This window comes from Dreissena polymorpha, chromosome 5 (assembly GCF_020536995.1).
Source record: "Dreissena polymorpha isolate Duluth1 chromosome 5, UMN_Dpol_1.0, whole genome shotgun sequence".
NCBI lineage: Eukaryota > Metazoa > Mollusca > Bivalvia > Myida > Dreissenidae > Dreissena > Dreissena polymorpha.
Window position 1 is genome coordinate 12,074,604 of NC_068359.1, and position 18,399 is coordinate 12,093,002.

The window sequence follows — 18,399 nt, forward strand, 5'->3', positions numbered from 1 at the left end:
GATCAGCCAGTAAAATTTCACCTGTGACTATAATTGAGTCATGAATATAGATCAGCCAGTAAAATTTCACCTGTGACTATAATTGAGTCATGAATATAGATCAGCCAGTAAAATTTCACCTGTGCCTATAATTGCATAATGATTTGGGCTACTTTTAAGCCTAAAAATATTAAGATCTTTATTTAAGCTTTACTCAATCCATAATTTGATCCTTAGAATACATCTTCTTTACTATGAGTCCTAGACCTGGGCCCTGTCTGTCATATCAAAAACTATTAAAGAGCTTCCTAGACCTGGGCCCTGTCTCTCATATCAAAAACTATTAAAGAGCCTCATACAAAACTAAATTTATCAGTGTCAGGTATCAGACTATCAGTGTTTTTTGTTATTTGAATGTTAGTGATAAACAATTATGGTCAATGGTTAAAATAAGGGTCATGTTACTGGAAACAGTTGTTTTCAAGGACTTACAATTATTGTGAAGACCATAATAAGCCCCAGGCTTTTAAAATAATGACTTGAAAGAACAAAAGTGTTACCTATTACTCAACCTTGTAAATAATTAAATAACATACTGCTAGGGGCAATAAGGACGTGCTCTAGAAATTGTCCATAATAACAGCTATTCGCTAACATAGTTACATACATGCTCTTATCTTGGCATTTACTTGGGAAGATGTTTTGCAGTTAGCTGAAATTATTCAATAACTGCATGTCTATTTCTCCCCCAGTGTCGTAACAGACACAGTTTTGAATGCAGACATGCCTCGGAATCAATGCTTGTTTGGCCCAACTGTGCTGCAATCGACAACCTGTCATCTCAGCTGCTTTTAGCATGGCTGAGAATTGTGTGTCTCTGTTAAATTGATAGGAAAAAATATGATTGATTGAAAAAACCCAATTGCATTAATTGCTTTTGAAGTTGGATGGTCTGCAGTTGCTTATCTATGAACATGCTTGCCTGAAACTCCAGTTACATAATTATGAGTATTGAAAAGCAGACAGAACTTACTGCTACTGATTTCAGCGGAAGTTAGTTCATTTTGCTTTTCAAATAACTACATGAATGATGCAATTTGAGCCTTACGATACTTGCAACATCAATACGAATATGCTTACATGAGTTTGAATGATTACTATAAGTTTTTGTAGCTTTTCCATACTGCAAAGAAGGCTTTTCTCTGTGCAAATTGCTCAGCAGACATAAACAATATGTTTTTCAACTTGTAGGATATTGTTTTCCCTGTAGGATCTTAACAAACCTAATGAGCTTGAATCATCACAGCTGATGATCATTCCTGCTCAAGCTCACAACTGGCTGTTTTTTATCTGTTTAATACTCAAAGTACATCGATGCATTAGTTTTCTAATGGGCATCTAAATGTACACGCTTTTTGGTGACACATCCTTCAGCTGATTCATTGAAAATAAAAGTCATAAATTTGTCAATGTTTCCCAACCATTGCCAGCTTAGCTTCCGCTAAAATTATCTCAAGAATTTTTGAATACACTTCTTTTAATCAACCACTCGTCATTGGTCAAACAAAAAAATTGATCAACCAATCAGAAACTGCTTTATTGCTGCCACTTGGTCTGACAAACAGAGAGTGTCATAGTAACAGAAAGAGCATAACTGATTACATGCAAGATTACTACGTGGTCAGTGCTATCAATTAAGCAGCCTTCTGGAAAGATAGGGCTAAATGCAAGTGTGTAATGCGTTGCCTCAGATGAGCCTGTGCTGTCCTCGCAGGCTAATCAGGGACAACAATTTTTGTCTAAACTGGATATTTTCTATTAAGAGATGAAAAATAGCGTAAAAGAAGAAATTCCCTGATGAGCCTGCGCAGACTGCATAGGCTAATCTGGGATGAAACTTAACGCACATGCAAGTTCCTTTTTTCCCAATACTAGACTCAACTATTTGGTTACTGGTCAAGTTAAATCATCAAACATGTTTAATTTGTATTTGAATCTTGGAATAGAAAACAGGTGTATACTTGGGAGGGATACTTTGGGGGATTTGAAAGTAAAAAACTGTTATAGTTGCATAACATCGACTAATCTAGTCCCCAACTCAGCCCTCTTATTTATTAAAGAGGTTTTTACTATCAAATCAGATCTGGGCTTCAATTTGAGATTCACACTTCTATGTAATATTACAATGGTATAAAAATATGGTAATTATGGGTTTCATGCAGATTTTATGGTCATTATACCAGTTGAAGTGACGTACTAACATGTTGTATTGTTTACATACTGTTACAGAAAGTGGAGAAGAGCAAGAAAGTTCTGCTGGTAATTTCCCTGTCTGGAGTGAAAGTTTGCAGCAGCTCAGGGGAGGTAAATAGGAAAATCCTTATATGTGTCTTGTTCTGAGAAAACTGGGCTTAATTCATGTGCGTAAAGTGTCGTCCCAGATTAGCCTGTGCAGTCCGCACAGGCTCATCAGGGACGACACTTTCCGCTTTAATGGTATTTTTAGTTTCAAGGAAGTCCCTCCTTACCAAAAATCAAGTTTAGGGGGAAAGTGTCGTCCCTAATTAGCTTGTGCGGACTGCACAGGCTAATCTGGGACGACACTTTACGCACATGCATTATGACCAGCTTTCGCAGAACAAGACACATATGAGCCTTTTCCTGGTAAAACTGGGCTTAAAGCATGCAGGTAAAGTGGCATCGTAGATTAGCCTGTGCAGTCCACACAGCAGGTAAAGTGGCATCGTAGATTAGCCTGTGCAGTCCACACAGCAGGTAAAGTGGCATCGTAGATTAGCCTGTGCAGTCCACACAGTCTAATCAGGCTCAACAATTTTAGCCTTAAGCATAATTTTTTGCTAAGAAGAGACTTCAAACTAAAAATTGCTTAAAATCAGAAAGTGTTCCTGATTAGCCTGTGCAGACTGCAAAGGCTAATATAAGATGACATTTTATGTTCATGAATTTATCCCAGTTTTGATAAGCTGAAAAATATTGTTCACAAGCTAAATGTGTCACAGTGTACCAAATAAAATTCAGGCTGCTAAGAAAGTAGAGACTCAGATTTTTCTCAATATTTCGATGTAAAGCTTCAGAAGGGACGGTCTTTAATTAAGATGGCTATGTATGGCTTAAAGCCATACATAGCCATCTTAATTAAAGACTCATGCCTTGTGTCTGGTTACAACATTCTAGTAATTTCATGCAAGTGTGCTTGTGGAATGGATCAACACTTTCAAAGTTACCTCCCTTGAATTTACAGAAGATGATTTCATTAAGGTCTGACTGATATTTATGATAAATCAATGGCTACATTTATAGTCCATTTAGTGTACTTACTGTAACTTGTACTGTATTGGGTAAATGGCATGGAAGCCAAACTCTGCATCTAGACATCAGTGGCAAAGATCCAAAGTATGATTATTTTTATCTAGATAAATGCCTGACTTTATCCAGACTTGTCTATTTTATAAGTTCATTTACACGGTAATGTTTGAGAGGTGCTTAATAAGATGCTGGAATATTTTTCTCCTTGTGTAAAACACAACACTGTTAACACATTTACAAAAATTACAATTTTATGTTTACCTGCTCGATATTACATGCTTGATATAATCCTGGCCCCGTGTTCACAAAACTTTTTACTGTCATCGAAAATCGATTTTGCATGACATTGAAAATCGTTGTCAAGTGACATCGATGACAAAGTTCGAGTTCACGAAGTTATTTAAAATTGATGTCGTTCAACATCGGTTTTAACGACATCGATTTTTTTCGACTTTTTGTGGACGTAAGCGGTAAAGCGGAAGTTGTTTTTTGTTGACGTCTGCTGCAACTACAATGACTGCTCAGGTGCATTGGTCTATGTCGGAAAAAACCTTCGTGGTTCAACTGATAAATGATCGGTACGACGAGTTATATTGTCGATTTAAAGGTGCCACACTAGGTGGCAAAAAAAAGGAACAAACCTGGCAAGAGGTTGCTGATACCTTCAATAGGTGAGTCGCAATTAACTTGTTTGTTTTGAAATGTCATCTTACTATTAGTCTTAGTGAAGTTAGTCTGTAGACAAAACATTCATTTGTTTTGATAGAACTAGCACATGCCTGTATAACCGAAAGTAAGAAAATTCGGCATTAATATATATATTCATAATGTTTCAGTGACCTATGAACAAAAACAATGTCTGAAAATTTTTGGCAGCTTCATGTTTGCAACTGAAAATTATGTTTTTAAATCATTTGTAATAACTTCAAGTCACTGAAGTTCTAGGCATGTTTAATTGCCTCAAATAATATCACACTATTAGTAGCATCTAGCCTATCAAGCGTCTGTGTGTTTGTGACGATTAAATGTATGTTCTGAAAATGACGGCCTTGTTTAGTCTATTCTAACACTATTATTAGCACATACAGAGCCCTAATCAACAAATCCGTTCACCATAATTCCTTACAGGTTCTAGAATCTGATTGCCTTTTGCATGTTAATCCTTGGTCTGTCCGCCCTAAATCTAAGATTATATGAAATCATTAAAAGAGGCTACATAGTAGTTTTTATTCAGTATTAGATCTAAATATTAATACCATAGTATGATTAGTCACAAAGTGTGAGATATGGCACAATATCAATTATTCAAACCATGACTGATTATAATGTATATGCATTGCAAGAGAAAAGCTTAACAATCTGAAATTCTCAAAATATTTCTGATTAAACTTACATGTAAAATACTTTCCAAACAGTCCTACATGTATAACCAAGAGCAAGTAGTATTTCCTACCCTGGTCTGAACCAACCTGTTATATAAAAATATTTCTGATTAAACTTAAAATACTTTCCAAACAGTCCTACATGTATAACCAAGAGCAAGTAGTTATTCCTATCCTGGTCTGAACCAACCTGTTATATAATTTTGTTTTACAAAATTATATAAAAAAAATCAAAAATTTAGAGATACTTTTTACAATTAGGCTATATAATTAAGCTTTGCAACATTTTATCCACAAAGGACCATTTGAACTTTTTTTTACTGTTATGAGATAAATGACCACAAAATGATAGGATACAATCTAATTGGAAATTACTTATTTATATATATATAAAGTTAGATTAATTTGTCTGTTTAAATGCAGGACTATCTCAAATATTTTTGTTCACTAATTTGATTGCATAGAATACACTGTGCGAGAAAAAAATGAGAATTTGGACAGAAATAGTGCTACTCAGTGTAAACAAAAAAAATAAAAAAATTCCAATACTAAACTGTTGTGGTTTTGTTAATGAAAAAATGTTTCTAATTGATAATGATTATTTTTTACAAAATGTTAATGTTTTCTTATCAAAACAAAGACAGAACAAAATATTAATAAGAAAGATCTAGCAAAATCATGTTTGCTAGGGTGCCTTTATAGACATTCATGTCTTTATATGTGTCATATATTTTTAGCTCGACTATGTCTTTTGACATATTGCTTTTATATTTTGTGTACTTCTTTATCAACATGACCCCAACCTATAAACAAGAGCAGACAACTGTATTTAGCATTTTGTAAGAATTATGTGCCCTTTTTATACTTAAAAAATTGAAAAGTTGGTTGAGTTTTGTGCTTAGGTCCACTTTATACCTAAAGTAACAAAGCTATTGCTTGCATACTTGCAACACTTACTAACTATATAGGGGGACTGTGCAGGCAAAGTTGTGTAACTCTGACTGGCATTTTGACATTATTATGTCCCGTTTTATACCTAGAAAAACATAAGCAATGAATATGTTTCAATTATGGTCCTCTTCCATTTAGAATATGACTATATTACCTTTCATTTCAGCTCCAGTGTCGCACAATGTTCTAGGACAGTGCGTCAAATAAAAGACATGTATGCGCAGTTAAAATGTCGAGGTACCTTACACTTTGCATTTATATCATGATCGTATGTACCAGTTTTAATAGAATGTAAAAATGAAACAAAATGACATGTTCTCATTATGTAATGTAGTGAAATGTTTTCTTTTATTGCACCCATTGTAAAAACTGTATAATATTAAATGTAATTTATTAAGTATTTTATGCACACAAAAATAAAAAAGTTCATGTAATTGTTGAATATTATGAGCTCATTACATGTGTTTTGCGCGCCAGTAATATTTTGCTAGATCTTTAATCACGCTCATTATTCATGCTTGTTGATTATTTTTAATACTTTGGCAAAATGTAGTTAAATGTATTTTTGATGATTAAAATAAATTTCTGAGTATTAAAAAATTATAATAGCATTAGTTAGTTCCTTTGGCCCATTAATAGTTAACAAGTAATCTCTAATCTTTATTACATATTCCTTAATCAGTGTTTATTTTTGTCAACATATTGAGAAAATATTTGTTATAATATAAAGATGTATGCTCTTAAAATACATTGGTATATGTGCTGAGAGCTTAATCTTTCAGTTAATACTATTTTTGAACTGTTCAATTCAATAGTTCAGTTTTTTAGTCTTACCATGTTTTTTTTAACCCTTTCAGTGCTGGAACCGGATTTTGAAGGCCTTTGCAAACAGTTTGGATCCAGATGAGACGCCACAGAACGTGGCGTCTCATCAGGATCCAAACTTTTCGCTATTCTGATAGTATTATTGAAACAAAATCGAAGAAAATGCTAATTTTTATAAATTCAGCAGACGACATTTTTGCAGACGACAAATTTACCAGCATGCAAAGGGTTAATAATAATCACTGCCAATTATTATTGTACATCAAAAATAAAAAATATCAATGTTGATTGTTTAATAATTTTTCAAAGATTACAGTATATGATATTTAAGTTAAAAGAATGGTTCATAAATATACCTCGCTTAATTTCAGCCAAAAAAAAAGAGTCTGACAGAAAAGAACTGGAGGGGGGCCTCCAGCTGTATTAACCACCGTGGAAGACCTGGTCATAGATGGCATCCGCGACAAGCCACAGCTGATTGGCATTCCGGGTGGCATTGATTCAGGTGATTGTTATGCATGTATAATGATCTTTTTAATTTATCTTTCACTGTTGCATTTTCTTTCAAATTTGTAACATGCAATGAATATGAATGGAATATTTAGAACTGCAACCGACCTGCAATATACGTTACCAGATTATTTTGGAAACATTAAACAATGAACCATACACAATGGCTCTGCTTCAATATATTTGTCTTGTTTAATATTTAACCATTATATACATATCTGGCAATAATAATTTGTGGAATGTTAATTGGTTTATTTGCGATGTTTGTGATTCGAAAAATGGTGAAGGGGCATTAATAGTAACATCTGTATGTCTGGCCGTCTGTCTAAAGTTGTGACCGGTGCCAATTAGTGGTGCATCATTGTCTCATGGACACATTTCTTGTTTATTCATAGATGTTATAATTTGTTGTATTGAAGGCATGGCTGATGTTGCTGAGATGGCAGACACTGATGAAGCCTCAGCCAAGTGTACACTAACTGTTGCTGAGTGTACATCAAAGCCTGCAACTGCCTCGAATGTAGCCACTTCTTCAACATCAAGACCATCAAAAGGTATATTTCAATATGTCAATATTTTAAGACCAAAAATCATCTTTTGACATCCTCTGAATCTGGAAGCATACTGATACATCACACTATTATTAACTTGAGTATGCAGATGATATATGAAAGTCATATTGCCTTCTACACAATAAACCAATACTCAAATAAACCAATACCCTAAACCAATCTATATTAAGAGAATATACATGTACTACAACTTGTTTCTCAGTCTCGCATGATAAACTTGATCTCCATCCGACACGCACATAATATTCTATTACTCATTATTTTGTGGTCGTTTATAATTAGAAAAAAGTTAAAATACTATATATTATCGGAAAACCATGGTCTAAAAATGTCGATATTAGCATAGAGCTTATATTTATACGATCGCTTGATATTCTATTGTTTTTGGTCTGGTAATAGGATAAAAAGCATGCACATAACTGAAATAACAATTAAAACTTTAAGAACAGAGTCATTTTTAACTTCACTGATGTATGAAGTTTCGTTTGTGCATATAAATTGTTCAAATCATAACTGGCATAAATCAGTTACAAAAACATGCATGTAAACATGGATAAAATGAAGATAGTATTTAGTTTCTTAAGCACAATTTGAATTTGTCAATGTATAATTAACTTCCAGAATCGTTGAAAAAGAGAGAGAGAAACAGATGCTATGAAGAAGAGCTACTTGAGCTGGAAACAAGACGTGCACAGGCTGAGTTGGACCTGCTGTTGCAGAGGCAACAGCAGGAAAAACAGCTACATGATCTTAGAATTAAGGTGATCACAGAGGCTGCAGAGCAAGAGAGACAACTTTTTACTTTAAAAAAAGAGTTGTTAAACTCAAATATAAAGTCTGCAATGGATCAAGGCCTTCTTTTGTTTGAATCTTAAACTTAACATGTTCCTAGGGGCATATCGACTGCTAATAGACAAGTTAAATAGCTATTATTTGCAGAAACAGCTACATAGGACTGATTTATGCATGTTTTATTAATTAAATGTATAAATAATTTGTGACACTCAAATATGAATAAGTGAAACACTACTTACCATAAATAAAGGACCAAGTTTGGTAAATGATGAAAGTGCTATACTGATGGGCAGCTGGTGTTCCACTTATTCATATTTTAATGTCATACATTATTTATACATGTAATTCACATAGCATGCATGAATCAGTCCTTTGTAGCTTTTGCTGCAAATAATATCCATTTAACTTGTTGTTAGCAGTCAATATGCCCCTTGAAACATGTTTGACTCAAGATATATTTGTGTCCGGTGAAATATTTAAAATGCATTTGTCTTTAGCATTTAAGACACATTTCTAGTTTCCAATATACCTGTTTAAATGAATAATACTGTTGATACGCCTATTCTTTTGTTCTAACTTGTCTTTCTTGATCTGCAGCCTCGGTGATCCTTCTCTTATCTTTTTGCTATTGATATAATACTTTGTTAGTTTATCATTATGTGAATGAATCTTTGTTTAGTTATCTTCAAAATGACTGTGAATGTTTTGTGATCAGATTCATAGGTAAAACGTTTTTCGATTATTTTCTTAAGTTTGAGTCTTACATTTTAGACTAAAAAAAGTTGGTGAATCCAAACCCTGATAATTTCATTAATGATTTTTTATGCTCCCCTTTGAAGAAGAGGGGGTATATTGTTTTGCACATGTCGGTCGGTCCGTCGGTCGGTCGGTCCGTCCATCATTTGGTTTCCGAATTATAAGTAAAGAGTGCTTAGGCCTAGTATCATAAAACTTCATAGGTACATTTATCATGAATGGCAGATAACCCCTATTAATTTTAAGGTCACCAGGTCAAAGGTCAAGGTCACAGTGACATGAAATAGTAAAATAATTTCCGGAATGATAACTCAAGAATGCTTAGGCCTAGGATCATGAAACTTCATAAGTAAATTGATCATGACTGGCAGATGATCCTATTAATTTTCAGGTCACTTGGTCAAAGGTCAAGGTCACAGTGACTCAAAACAGTAAAATGGTTTCAGGATGATAACTCAAGAATATTTAGGCCTAGGATCATGAAACTTCATAGGAACATTGATCATGACTGGCAGATGACCCCTATTGATTTTCAGGTTAAAGGTCAAGATCACAGTGACAATAAATGTATGCACACAATGGCTACCACTACAACTGACAGGCCATATGGGGGGCATGCATGTTTTGCATACAGCCCTTGTTATTATATAACTATATGTTTTTAAAAGAAAGATTCTGCGATGTGGTCTCTGTAACTGTTTCCAGACCCATCTCCTTCATAAACAACATGTGGCTGATCCGTGTCATCCTCACATGTTCGTGAAAACATGTCTTGCCTCTCTAATCCAATGTTATGAAGAATGACACACGCGACTGTTATTTTGGCTGCTCTGTCAGGTTTTACTCTAAGTCCATAATGTAGACATGGAAACCTACGCTTGAGAACGCCAAAAGCTTGCTCGATCACCACTCTTGTTCGACATAAGGATATGTTAAACCGTTCCTGTAAATGAAACAACATACTAATAATATTGCAATCATTCCACTAAATGTTAAGAACTAATGCTAGTTTGGTGACATTGCTTTATGCCTGTAAGTAAATATTAAACCTTTTCATGATGATTAGTATTTATGCCCCCCTTCGAAGAAGAGGGGGTATATTGCTTTGCTCATGTCGGTCTTTCGGTCGGTCTGTCGGTCGGTCCGTCCACCAGGTGGTTGTCAGACGATAACTCAAGAACGCTTGTGCCTAGGATCATGAAACTTCATAGGTACATTGATCATGACTAGCAGATGACCCCTATTGATTTTGAGGTCACTAGGTCAAATGTCAAGGTCACAGTGACCTGAAATAGTAAAATGGTTTCCGGATGATAACTCAAGAACGCATACGCCTAGGATCATGAAACTTCATAGGTAGATTGATCATGACTTGCAGATGACCCCTATTGATTTTGAGGTCACAAGGTCAAAGGTCAAGGTCACAGTGACCTGAAATAGTAAAATGGTTTCCGGATGATAACTCAAGAACGCATACGCCTAGGATCATGAAACTTCATAGGTAGATTGATCATGACTTGCAGGTGACCCCTATTGATTTTGAGGTCACAAGGTCAAGGTCACGGTGACCCGAAATAGTAAAATGATATTCGGATGATAACTCAAGAACACTTTTGCCTAGGATCATGACACTTCATAGGTACATTGATCATGACTCGCAGATGACCCCTATTGACTTTCAGGTCACTAGGTCAAAGGTCAAGGTCACAGTGACAAAAACGTATTCACACAATGGCTGCCACTACAACGGACAGCCCATATGGGGGGCATGCATGTTTTACAAACAGTCCTTGTTTTGTTTAATCTAAGGTTAACAAAATTTAATTCTGAATATATGTTACATTGTTTTTAAGATCCATTTAATAACTATACCTTACAAGGACTGTCAGTGTTTTGATATGGTGTCATAAGATACCTCTTGCATCCATAGCCAGAGTCACCAAGCAGAAGACCGTCGATTTCACCTGTTATAAAAAAAAAAGATCATTTTGCAGCACTGTAATGTCAAACAACGATATCAAGCAGTGTATTGTTTAATGCATGCAAGTTTATGACATAGTTATAACGTTATTAATGTAATATGTTGTTGTTTATGTTACATTTAAATAATTTTGATATTAGTTTCTGTGATCATTTGGAATGATGTGATTTCAATGAAGTTCAATTTTTGTTGTTAGTATGAATTATTTATTGGGCTGATGAGACGCTAATTCAATTACGCGTAAAAAGGTGATGTTTTAAGTTGCTTTCATTTGTCAAATGTGATGTGATAATAATACATGTGATCGTTTTAAAAGCTGTTATATAAAATAAAACCAGACTTGACAGATGGATGGATGGATGGATGGATGGATGGATGGATGGATGGATGGATATATGGATGGATTGAAGGATGGATGGATGGATGGATGGATGGATGGATGGATGGATGGATAGATTGATAGATAGATAGATAGATAGATAGATAGATAGATATATATGGCTGGTGATCAAACCTACTTGAAAAGATGGAAACGCTTCAATAAAATAAAATTGTGCTTGTTAATTTTGATGTACTGGTAATAATTCTGTGCTTAAATAAATGTGTGCAATGAATGAATAAAATCATAATACTGAGTAGTCTTCATGTAATTGTCATTATACCTCTTTCAAAACGCTGACGTATGGCGCTTTCACGAAAGATCCTTGAATCGTGAACGCTCCCAGGCCACTTTGCGACTACGTCAACAAACCGAAAAGTGGCATCACAAATCATCTATAGAGCAAAAAGAAACCACAAATCTTAATAAAATTCACACTGCACAATGTCATTTTGTCTGATATCACAATAATACAAGTAAACAACAGAACATCCAATTGTCACTAGTTTCGTTTTGCAATTTTCACTGTGAACAGACAACCTTTAAACATATATAATCTAAAAAAAATACAAGTTGAGGAAATGTTCATGGACTTTATTTCACTTATTGTTTTACCTGTACATTAAGGGAGTGAAATCCCTTTCTGTTCACATAATCGTCTTCGTTGGCGCTAGGCGCTTGAATACGGATATGTGTCCCATCAACAACACCAACCACTTGGGGGAAACCTTTAAAGACAATAACATTGTTAGCCTAATCGACATTTGTATTAGATAATTTTATACTAATTTGAGTATACTACAAACAAAGTTTCCGCAATTTTTTTTTCAAAAGTTACAAGTTCAATCTTCTGTCTTTCATGTCAATATATGTGTTCCCAAAAATAACAATCACTAATAAACATTTATGTTTATTATACTTATCAAACACGTAATATACTTAATATACACGTATGTCATTTCAAGACGTATAAATCTAGCATACAGTACTCGTACAACGTTTTGAATTGTGCCCGGTTCGACTAAGAAACATTTAACTCACCTTATTTGTTTACTTGACAACCAATCAAAAATCATTAAATTGTCCGATTAAATTATATTAAGAGCTAATATACACCAGCGATGTTGTAAAACTGTTTTTGCACCGTCCGTTGCACATTTTCGATATTTGGGAAGAAAACGAAGTCATTTAGATGTAGACACACGCTGTCCGTGAATTGCTTGACCGCTCTAGATACACTGGACCTTGAGATTCCATGCAGCCCTGCCGTCACAATGTGGTGTGTGCCAGTTGCAAGGAAATGCAATGCCGCTAAAGTTGAAATGAGCGGCGGAAGAGGACAAGAACGTTCAGTAGCCCTCTCCAAATTCAGCATGTTGACAAGAAACAGAATAGTTTCCGGGAAAAACCGGTACCGTTCACGAATTTCCATCGGGGACAAAGTTTCCAATGGGTTCGTTCGATCACGGAAAACTCTCCTATCCATTGGAAACAATTCATTTATGTATCGAGCGCGACGAAGACGTCTTTCAATGTCGGCCATATTGTTTTCTTACCATGGTGATTGTCATCAATTTTCAATTTGACAATGCCCAATATCAATTTCATTTTCAGTGTCATTGATTGCAATTTGAAAATCGATTTTGGATGTCATTTGACATCGATTTTCTTTGTGAACACCAAGTTTGAGAACCGATGACAAAAATTGAAAATCAATGTCCCTTGGCATTGAAAATCGATTTCAATTTGCTTTGTGAACACGGGGCCTGTTTTACAGAGTGTGTACATGGCTCATACTTGATATAATCCTGTGTAATAGAGTGTGTACATGTTTGATATAATCCTGTGTAATAGAGTGTGTACATGTTTGATATTATCCTGTGTAATAGAGTGTGTACATGTTTGATATAATCCTGTGTAATAGAGTGTGTACATGTTTGATATAATCCTGTGTAATAGAGTGTGTACATGTTTGATATAATCCTGTGTAATAGAGTGTGTACATGGCTCATGCTTTAATTACTTGATATAATCCTGTTTTACAGAGTGTGTACATGCTTGATATAATCCTGTGTTACAGAGTGTGTACATGCTTGATATAATCCTGTGTTACAGAGTGTGCACATGCTTGATATAATCCTGTGTTGCAGAATGTGTACATGTTTGATATAATCCTGTGTTACAGAATGTGTACATGTTTGATATAATCCTGTGTTACAGAGTGTGTACATGGCTCATGCTTGAATTACAGTTTACTTGATATAATCCTGTGTTACAGAGTGTGCACATGCTTGATATAATCCTGTGTTGCAGAATGTGTACATGTTTGATATAATCCTGTGTTACAGAGTGTGTACATGGCTCATGCTCGAATTACAGTTTACTTGATATAATCATGTGTTACAGAGTGTGCACATGCTTGATATAATCCTGTGTTACAGAGTGTGTACATGATTGATACAGTCCTGTGTTACAGAGTGTGTACATGCTTGATATAGTCCTGTGTTACAGAGTGTGTACATGCTTGATATAGTCCTGTGTTACAGAGTGTGTACATGCTTGAAATAATCCTGTGTTACAGAGTGTGTACATGCTTGAAATAATCCTGTGTTACAGAGTGTACATGGCTCATGCTTGAATTACAGTTTACTTGATATAATCCTGTGTTACAGAGTGTGTACATGCTTGATATAGTCCTGTGTTACAGAATGTACATGGCTCATGCTTGAATTACAGTTTACTTGTTATAATCCTGTGTTACAGAGTGTGTACATGCTTGATATAGTCCTGTGTTACAGAGTGTGTACATGCTTGATATAATCCTGTGTTACAGAGTATGTACATGCTTGATATAATCCTGTGTTACAGAGTGTGTACATGATTGATATAGTCTTGTGTTACAGAGCGTGTACATGCTTGATATAATCCTGTGTTACAGAGCATGTACATGCTTGATATAATCCTGTGTTGCAGAGTGTGTACATGCTTGATAATAGTCCTGTGTTACAGAGTGTGTACATGCTTGATATAGTCCTGTGTTACAGAGTGTGTACATGCTTGATATAGTCCTGTGTTACAGATTGTGTACATGCTTGATATAGTCCTGTGTTACAGAGTGTACATGGCTCATGCTTGAATTACAATTTACTTGATATAATCCTGTGTAACAGAGTGTGTACATGCTTGATATAGTCCTGTGTTACAGAGTGTGTACATGCTTGATATAGTCCTGTGTTACAGAGTGTGTACATGATTGATATAGTCCTGTGTTACAGAGCATGTACATGCTTGATATAATCCTGTGTAACAGAGTGTGTACATGATTGATACAGTCCTGTGTTACAGAGTGTGTACATGCTTGATATAGTCCTGTGTTACAGAGTGTGTACATGCTTGATATAGTCCTGTGTTACAGAGTGTGTACATGCTTGATATAGTCCTGTGTTACAGAATGTACCTGGCTCATGCTTGAATTACAATTTACTTGATATAATCCTGTGTTACAGAGTGTGTACATGCTTGATATAATCCTGTGTTACAGAGTATGTACATGCTTGATATAGTCCTGTGTTGCAGAGTGTGTACATGCCTGATATAATCCTGTGTTTCAGAGTGTGTACATGCTTGATATAGTCCTGTGTTACAGAGTGCGTACATGCTTGATATAGTCCTGTGTTACAGAGTGCGTACATGCTTGATATAGTCCTGTGTTACAGAGTGTGTACATGCTTGATATAATCCTGTGTTACAGAGTGTTGTTGTGTACATGACTCAGGTTTGATATAACCCTGTGTTACAGAGTTTGTACATGCTTGATATAATCCTGTGTTACAGAGTGTTGTTGTGTACATGACTCAGGTTTGATATAACCTTGTGTTACAGAGTGTGTGCATGCTTGATATAGTCCTGTGTTACAGAGTGTGTACACGCTTGATATAATCCTGTGTTACAAAGTGTGTACATGGCTCAGGTTTGATATAATCCTGTGTTACAGAGTGTGTACATGGCTCATGCTCTCAAACGGATCTCCTACGCGGCCTGTGACCCGGAGCACTGCCAGTTTGCATTCCTGGCGAGGGAACCGAAGGGACACATCAAGATACAGTTCTGCCATGCATTCATCACGCAGACACCAGAGGAGGTGAGTATACATGAGTCGTGTTCTGAGAAAACTGGGCATAATGCATATGAGTAAAGTGTCGTCCCATATTAGCCTGTGCACAGGCTAATCAGGGACGACACTTTCCGCCTAAATTAGATTTCTGCTAAGAAGAGACTTCATTTAAACAAAAAAATGTCATAAAAGCGGAAAGTGTCATCCCTGATTAGCCTGTGTGGACTGCACAGGCTTATATGGGATGACACATAACACACATGCATTATGCCCAGTTTTCTCATAACAAGGCTCACATGGACTTAGATTTCATTGTTGATGAACAACTCTTGTGAGCGAAACAAAATAGTTTTCTGGATATTTATGCATTTTTTTATGTCCATATGATGGATGGTTTAATCTGGAATTTACTAGAGCATATCCAATACCTAGGACGAGTAAGATCTTTTCTATTGGAAAACTATGAACCACATCCGCAGCTATGTTTCAATTAACTTCCATTCACCAAATATTATACAATACCAAACTTTCAAAATGGGTATGTATTTGTTTTACTTTAACTGCTCACATGGGATATCTAATGCTCTGATTATATAAAATTATTACAGACGAGTATACATCTGCAAACATTTTGAAAATATCGAATATATTGAAATCATCTTACATGATGCCCATGCACATTATTTGCAAGGTTACAGAGTTACTTGGATTGATGATTGATACAAATATCTGTGATGCATTTACTCAGAGTGTCTTCCAGTGTGATCTCTTCGACATTTAGTTGTTGAATGACCCTTTCCAGTAGCTTTGGTTCTAAAGCATCGAACCTCTGCAAGTCACAAAAAAGCGCGTTTCTCTTGGGCCCTACTGTCATTATGCTGTATGGGGCTTTTGAGTGTGACATGATTTATACACTTTGGTCAAACAGATATGAGAAATATGTATGAACACATGTTGGCCTACTAGGCATACTAGGGAAACTTTAAAGAGTAAATTTACTGTTGTTTGATTTTTTGGTAGTTCATGTGTTTTACACCATTCAAATATTTATGTTTTAAAAATGTGGTGATTGTATTGTCTGTATGTATACCATAGAAAGATGTGTTAAAGGTGTTACCTTCCAGATTCAATTAATAGACATGTTAGATAATTATAAAAGTAGATTGCAACAAAGCATTTAGTTTTGAATGTAGTTTTCTTTAATGACTCAATGGTTTAGACATTTAAATGATGATTTCTTTGATGATACTATAAGGTAATCACCTAATCATTTTCTCATTCAGTCACCACAAATTATTTCAAATACTTGGTATTATACATCTTGAATTGGGCTTTAAATCTAAACTTAAATTAATTGATGTATCAGGTTTTGGTAATGATAATTTCATTTACCTCCCTTTGACTATCAACAGCGTATGTTTCAATATGACTCATGACAAGTAAATGTTGATGAAGTGTGCACAAGTAACAGTTTAAGTATTTAATCTAACCAGAGAAATGACTATTGCCTTAAACCACAATGCCCAGTACTTTAGGATAGTTTTGTTAAAGCCGATCACTTCTAAAATGTTTGATGATTTATTACGCCTAGTAGCCGTTGACAAATGCTGGACTGTGTCATTCACCCATAATAAAACTGCAGATAAAGTCAACAGTTTAAGCCCACTTAATGATAACTGTTAAATATTGATCTTTGTTGTTTATCTGTGACATTTGACATGAATATGGCAAAATGCTGATACAGAGGGCCCAGTATCAGTAACACATGGCTGCGAGGAATTTGCTAATATTCATATTTAATCAGGTACTTGAACTAAATTGTTCCAGGTAGGGGAATGGTATGCAATTATGGCTTGATGTAGGTGATAGGCAACAAATAAATCAAATTTGTATAAACTGGATTATCAACTGGTACATGTAAGTCATTTCACTATTTTAGTACGTATATGGGATGTTCATCTTGTCTTGTGAAAAATATATTTAATTGTCCCCTACCGGTTTCACCTGAGGGGACTTATGGTTTGCGCTCTGTGTGTCTGTCTGTCTGTCTGTCTGTCTGTCTGTCTGTCTGTCTGTCTGTCAGTCCATCTCACTTTTCTGGATCCTGCGATAACTTTAAAAGTTCTTCATATTTTTTAATGAAACTTTAAACATGGACAGATGGCAATATGAACATTATGCACGTCATTTCATTTTGTTCCTACATCAAAAATTCTGGTTGCTATGGCAACAAATAAAAAAATTAAAAAAATTCTGACAATGGTTGAGCCGGTAGGGGACATATATTGCTTGGCAATAGTCTTGTTTACTTTTTAGATCAAGTTGGAAATTTTAACAGGTGTTTATGTAAACTATTCCATCCCGCATTTATGTTATATATACTTTAATATGATGTCTGTCAACCGCAAGGTCACAATAGTTAAATCTCCACTTTTGCTTCGTCAGGCAATCTCCACTTTAGCATTCTCCTCAAGATCTATATATCAAAGATACAAAGTTCTTGTTCTTCCCAGGAAATGGACTTGAGAATGCCTATTTAAGCCCTGAGCTTTTGATGTCATTGAGCTATATTTTTGGGCTTCACTTTGGTAAAATGGGGCTTAATGCATGTGCATAAAGTGTCATCCCAAATGAGCCTGTGCAGTCCACACAGGCTAATCAGGGACAACGCTTTCAGCTTTTATGGTATTTTATGTTAAAACAAAGTAACTTCTTAATGAAAATGCAGTTTAGGCAGAAAGTGATTTTACCTGATTAGCTTAAACAGAATGCTGTGTATATTTTTGTATAACACATTCTTGTCTAAAGATGACATTTTATGAAGGCTT

At 35.2% G+C, this 18,399-nt stretch overlaps 1 protein-coding gene and 1 long non-coding RNA gene across 3 annotated transcripts in view; both read left to right on the plus strand.

Moving 5' to 3' along the window:
- Window positions 1-18,399, plus strand: part of LOC127882219 (uncharacterized) — a 112,072-nt gene that overhangs the window by 37,733 nt on the left and 55,940 nt on the right. Inside the window, exons 3-4 of the mRNA XM_052430733.1 lie at window positions 2,269-2,343; window positions 15,452-15,598. Coding sequence (XP_052286693.1) covers window positions 2,269-2,343; window positions 15,452-15,598 — 222 coding nt within the window. The remainder of the gene's footprint in view (window positions 1-2,268; window positions 2,344-15,451; window positions 15,599-18,399) is intronic.
- LOC127882235 (uncharacterized) lies at window positions 3,449-11,203 on the plus strand. 2 transcript variants are annotated; one of them, XR_008050452.1, is made up of 6 exons: window positions 3,449-3,977; window positions 5,806-5,876; window positions 6,836-6,969; window positions 7,394-7,528; window positions 8,168-10,359; window positions 10,505-11,202. It is a non-coding gene; the product is annotated as an uncharacterized LOC127882235 (long non-coding RNA). The 2 variants fall into 2 exon arrangements; XR_008050453.1 differs by lacking the exon at window positions 3,449-3,977 and adding an exon at window positions 4,304-4,434 and having other exon boundaries at window positions 10,505-11,203.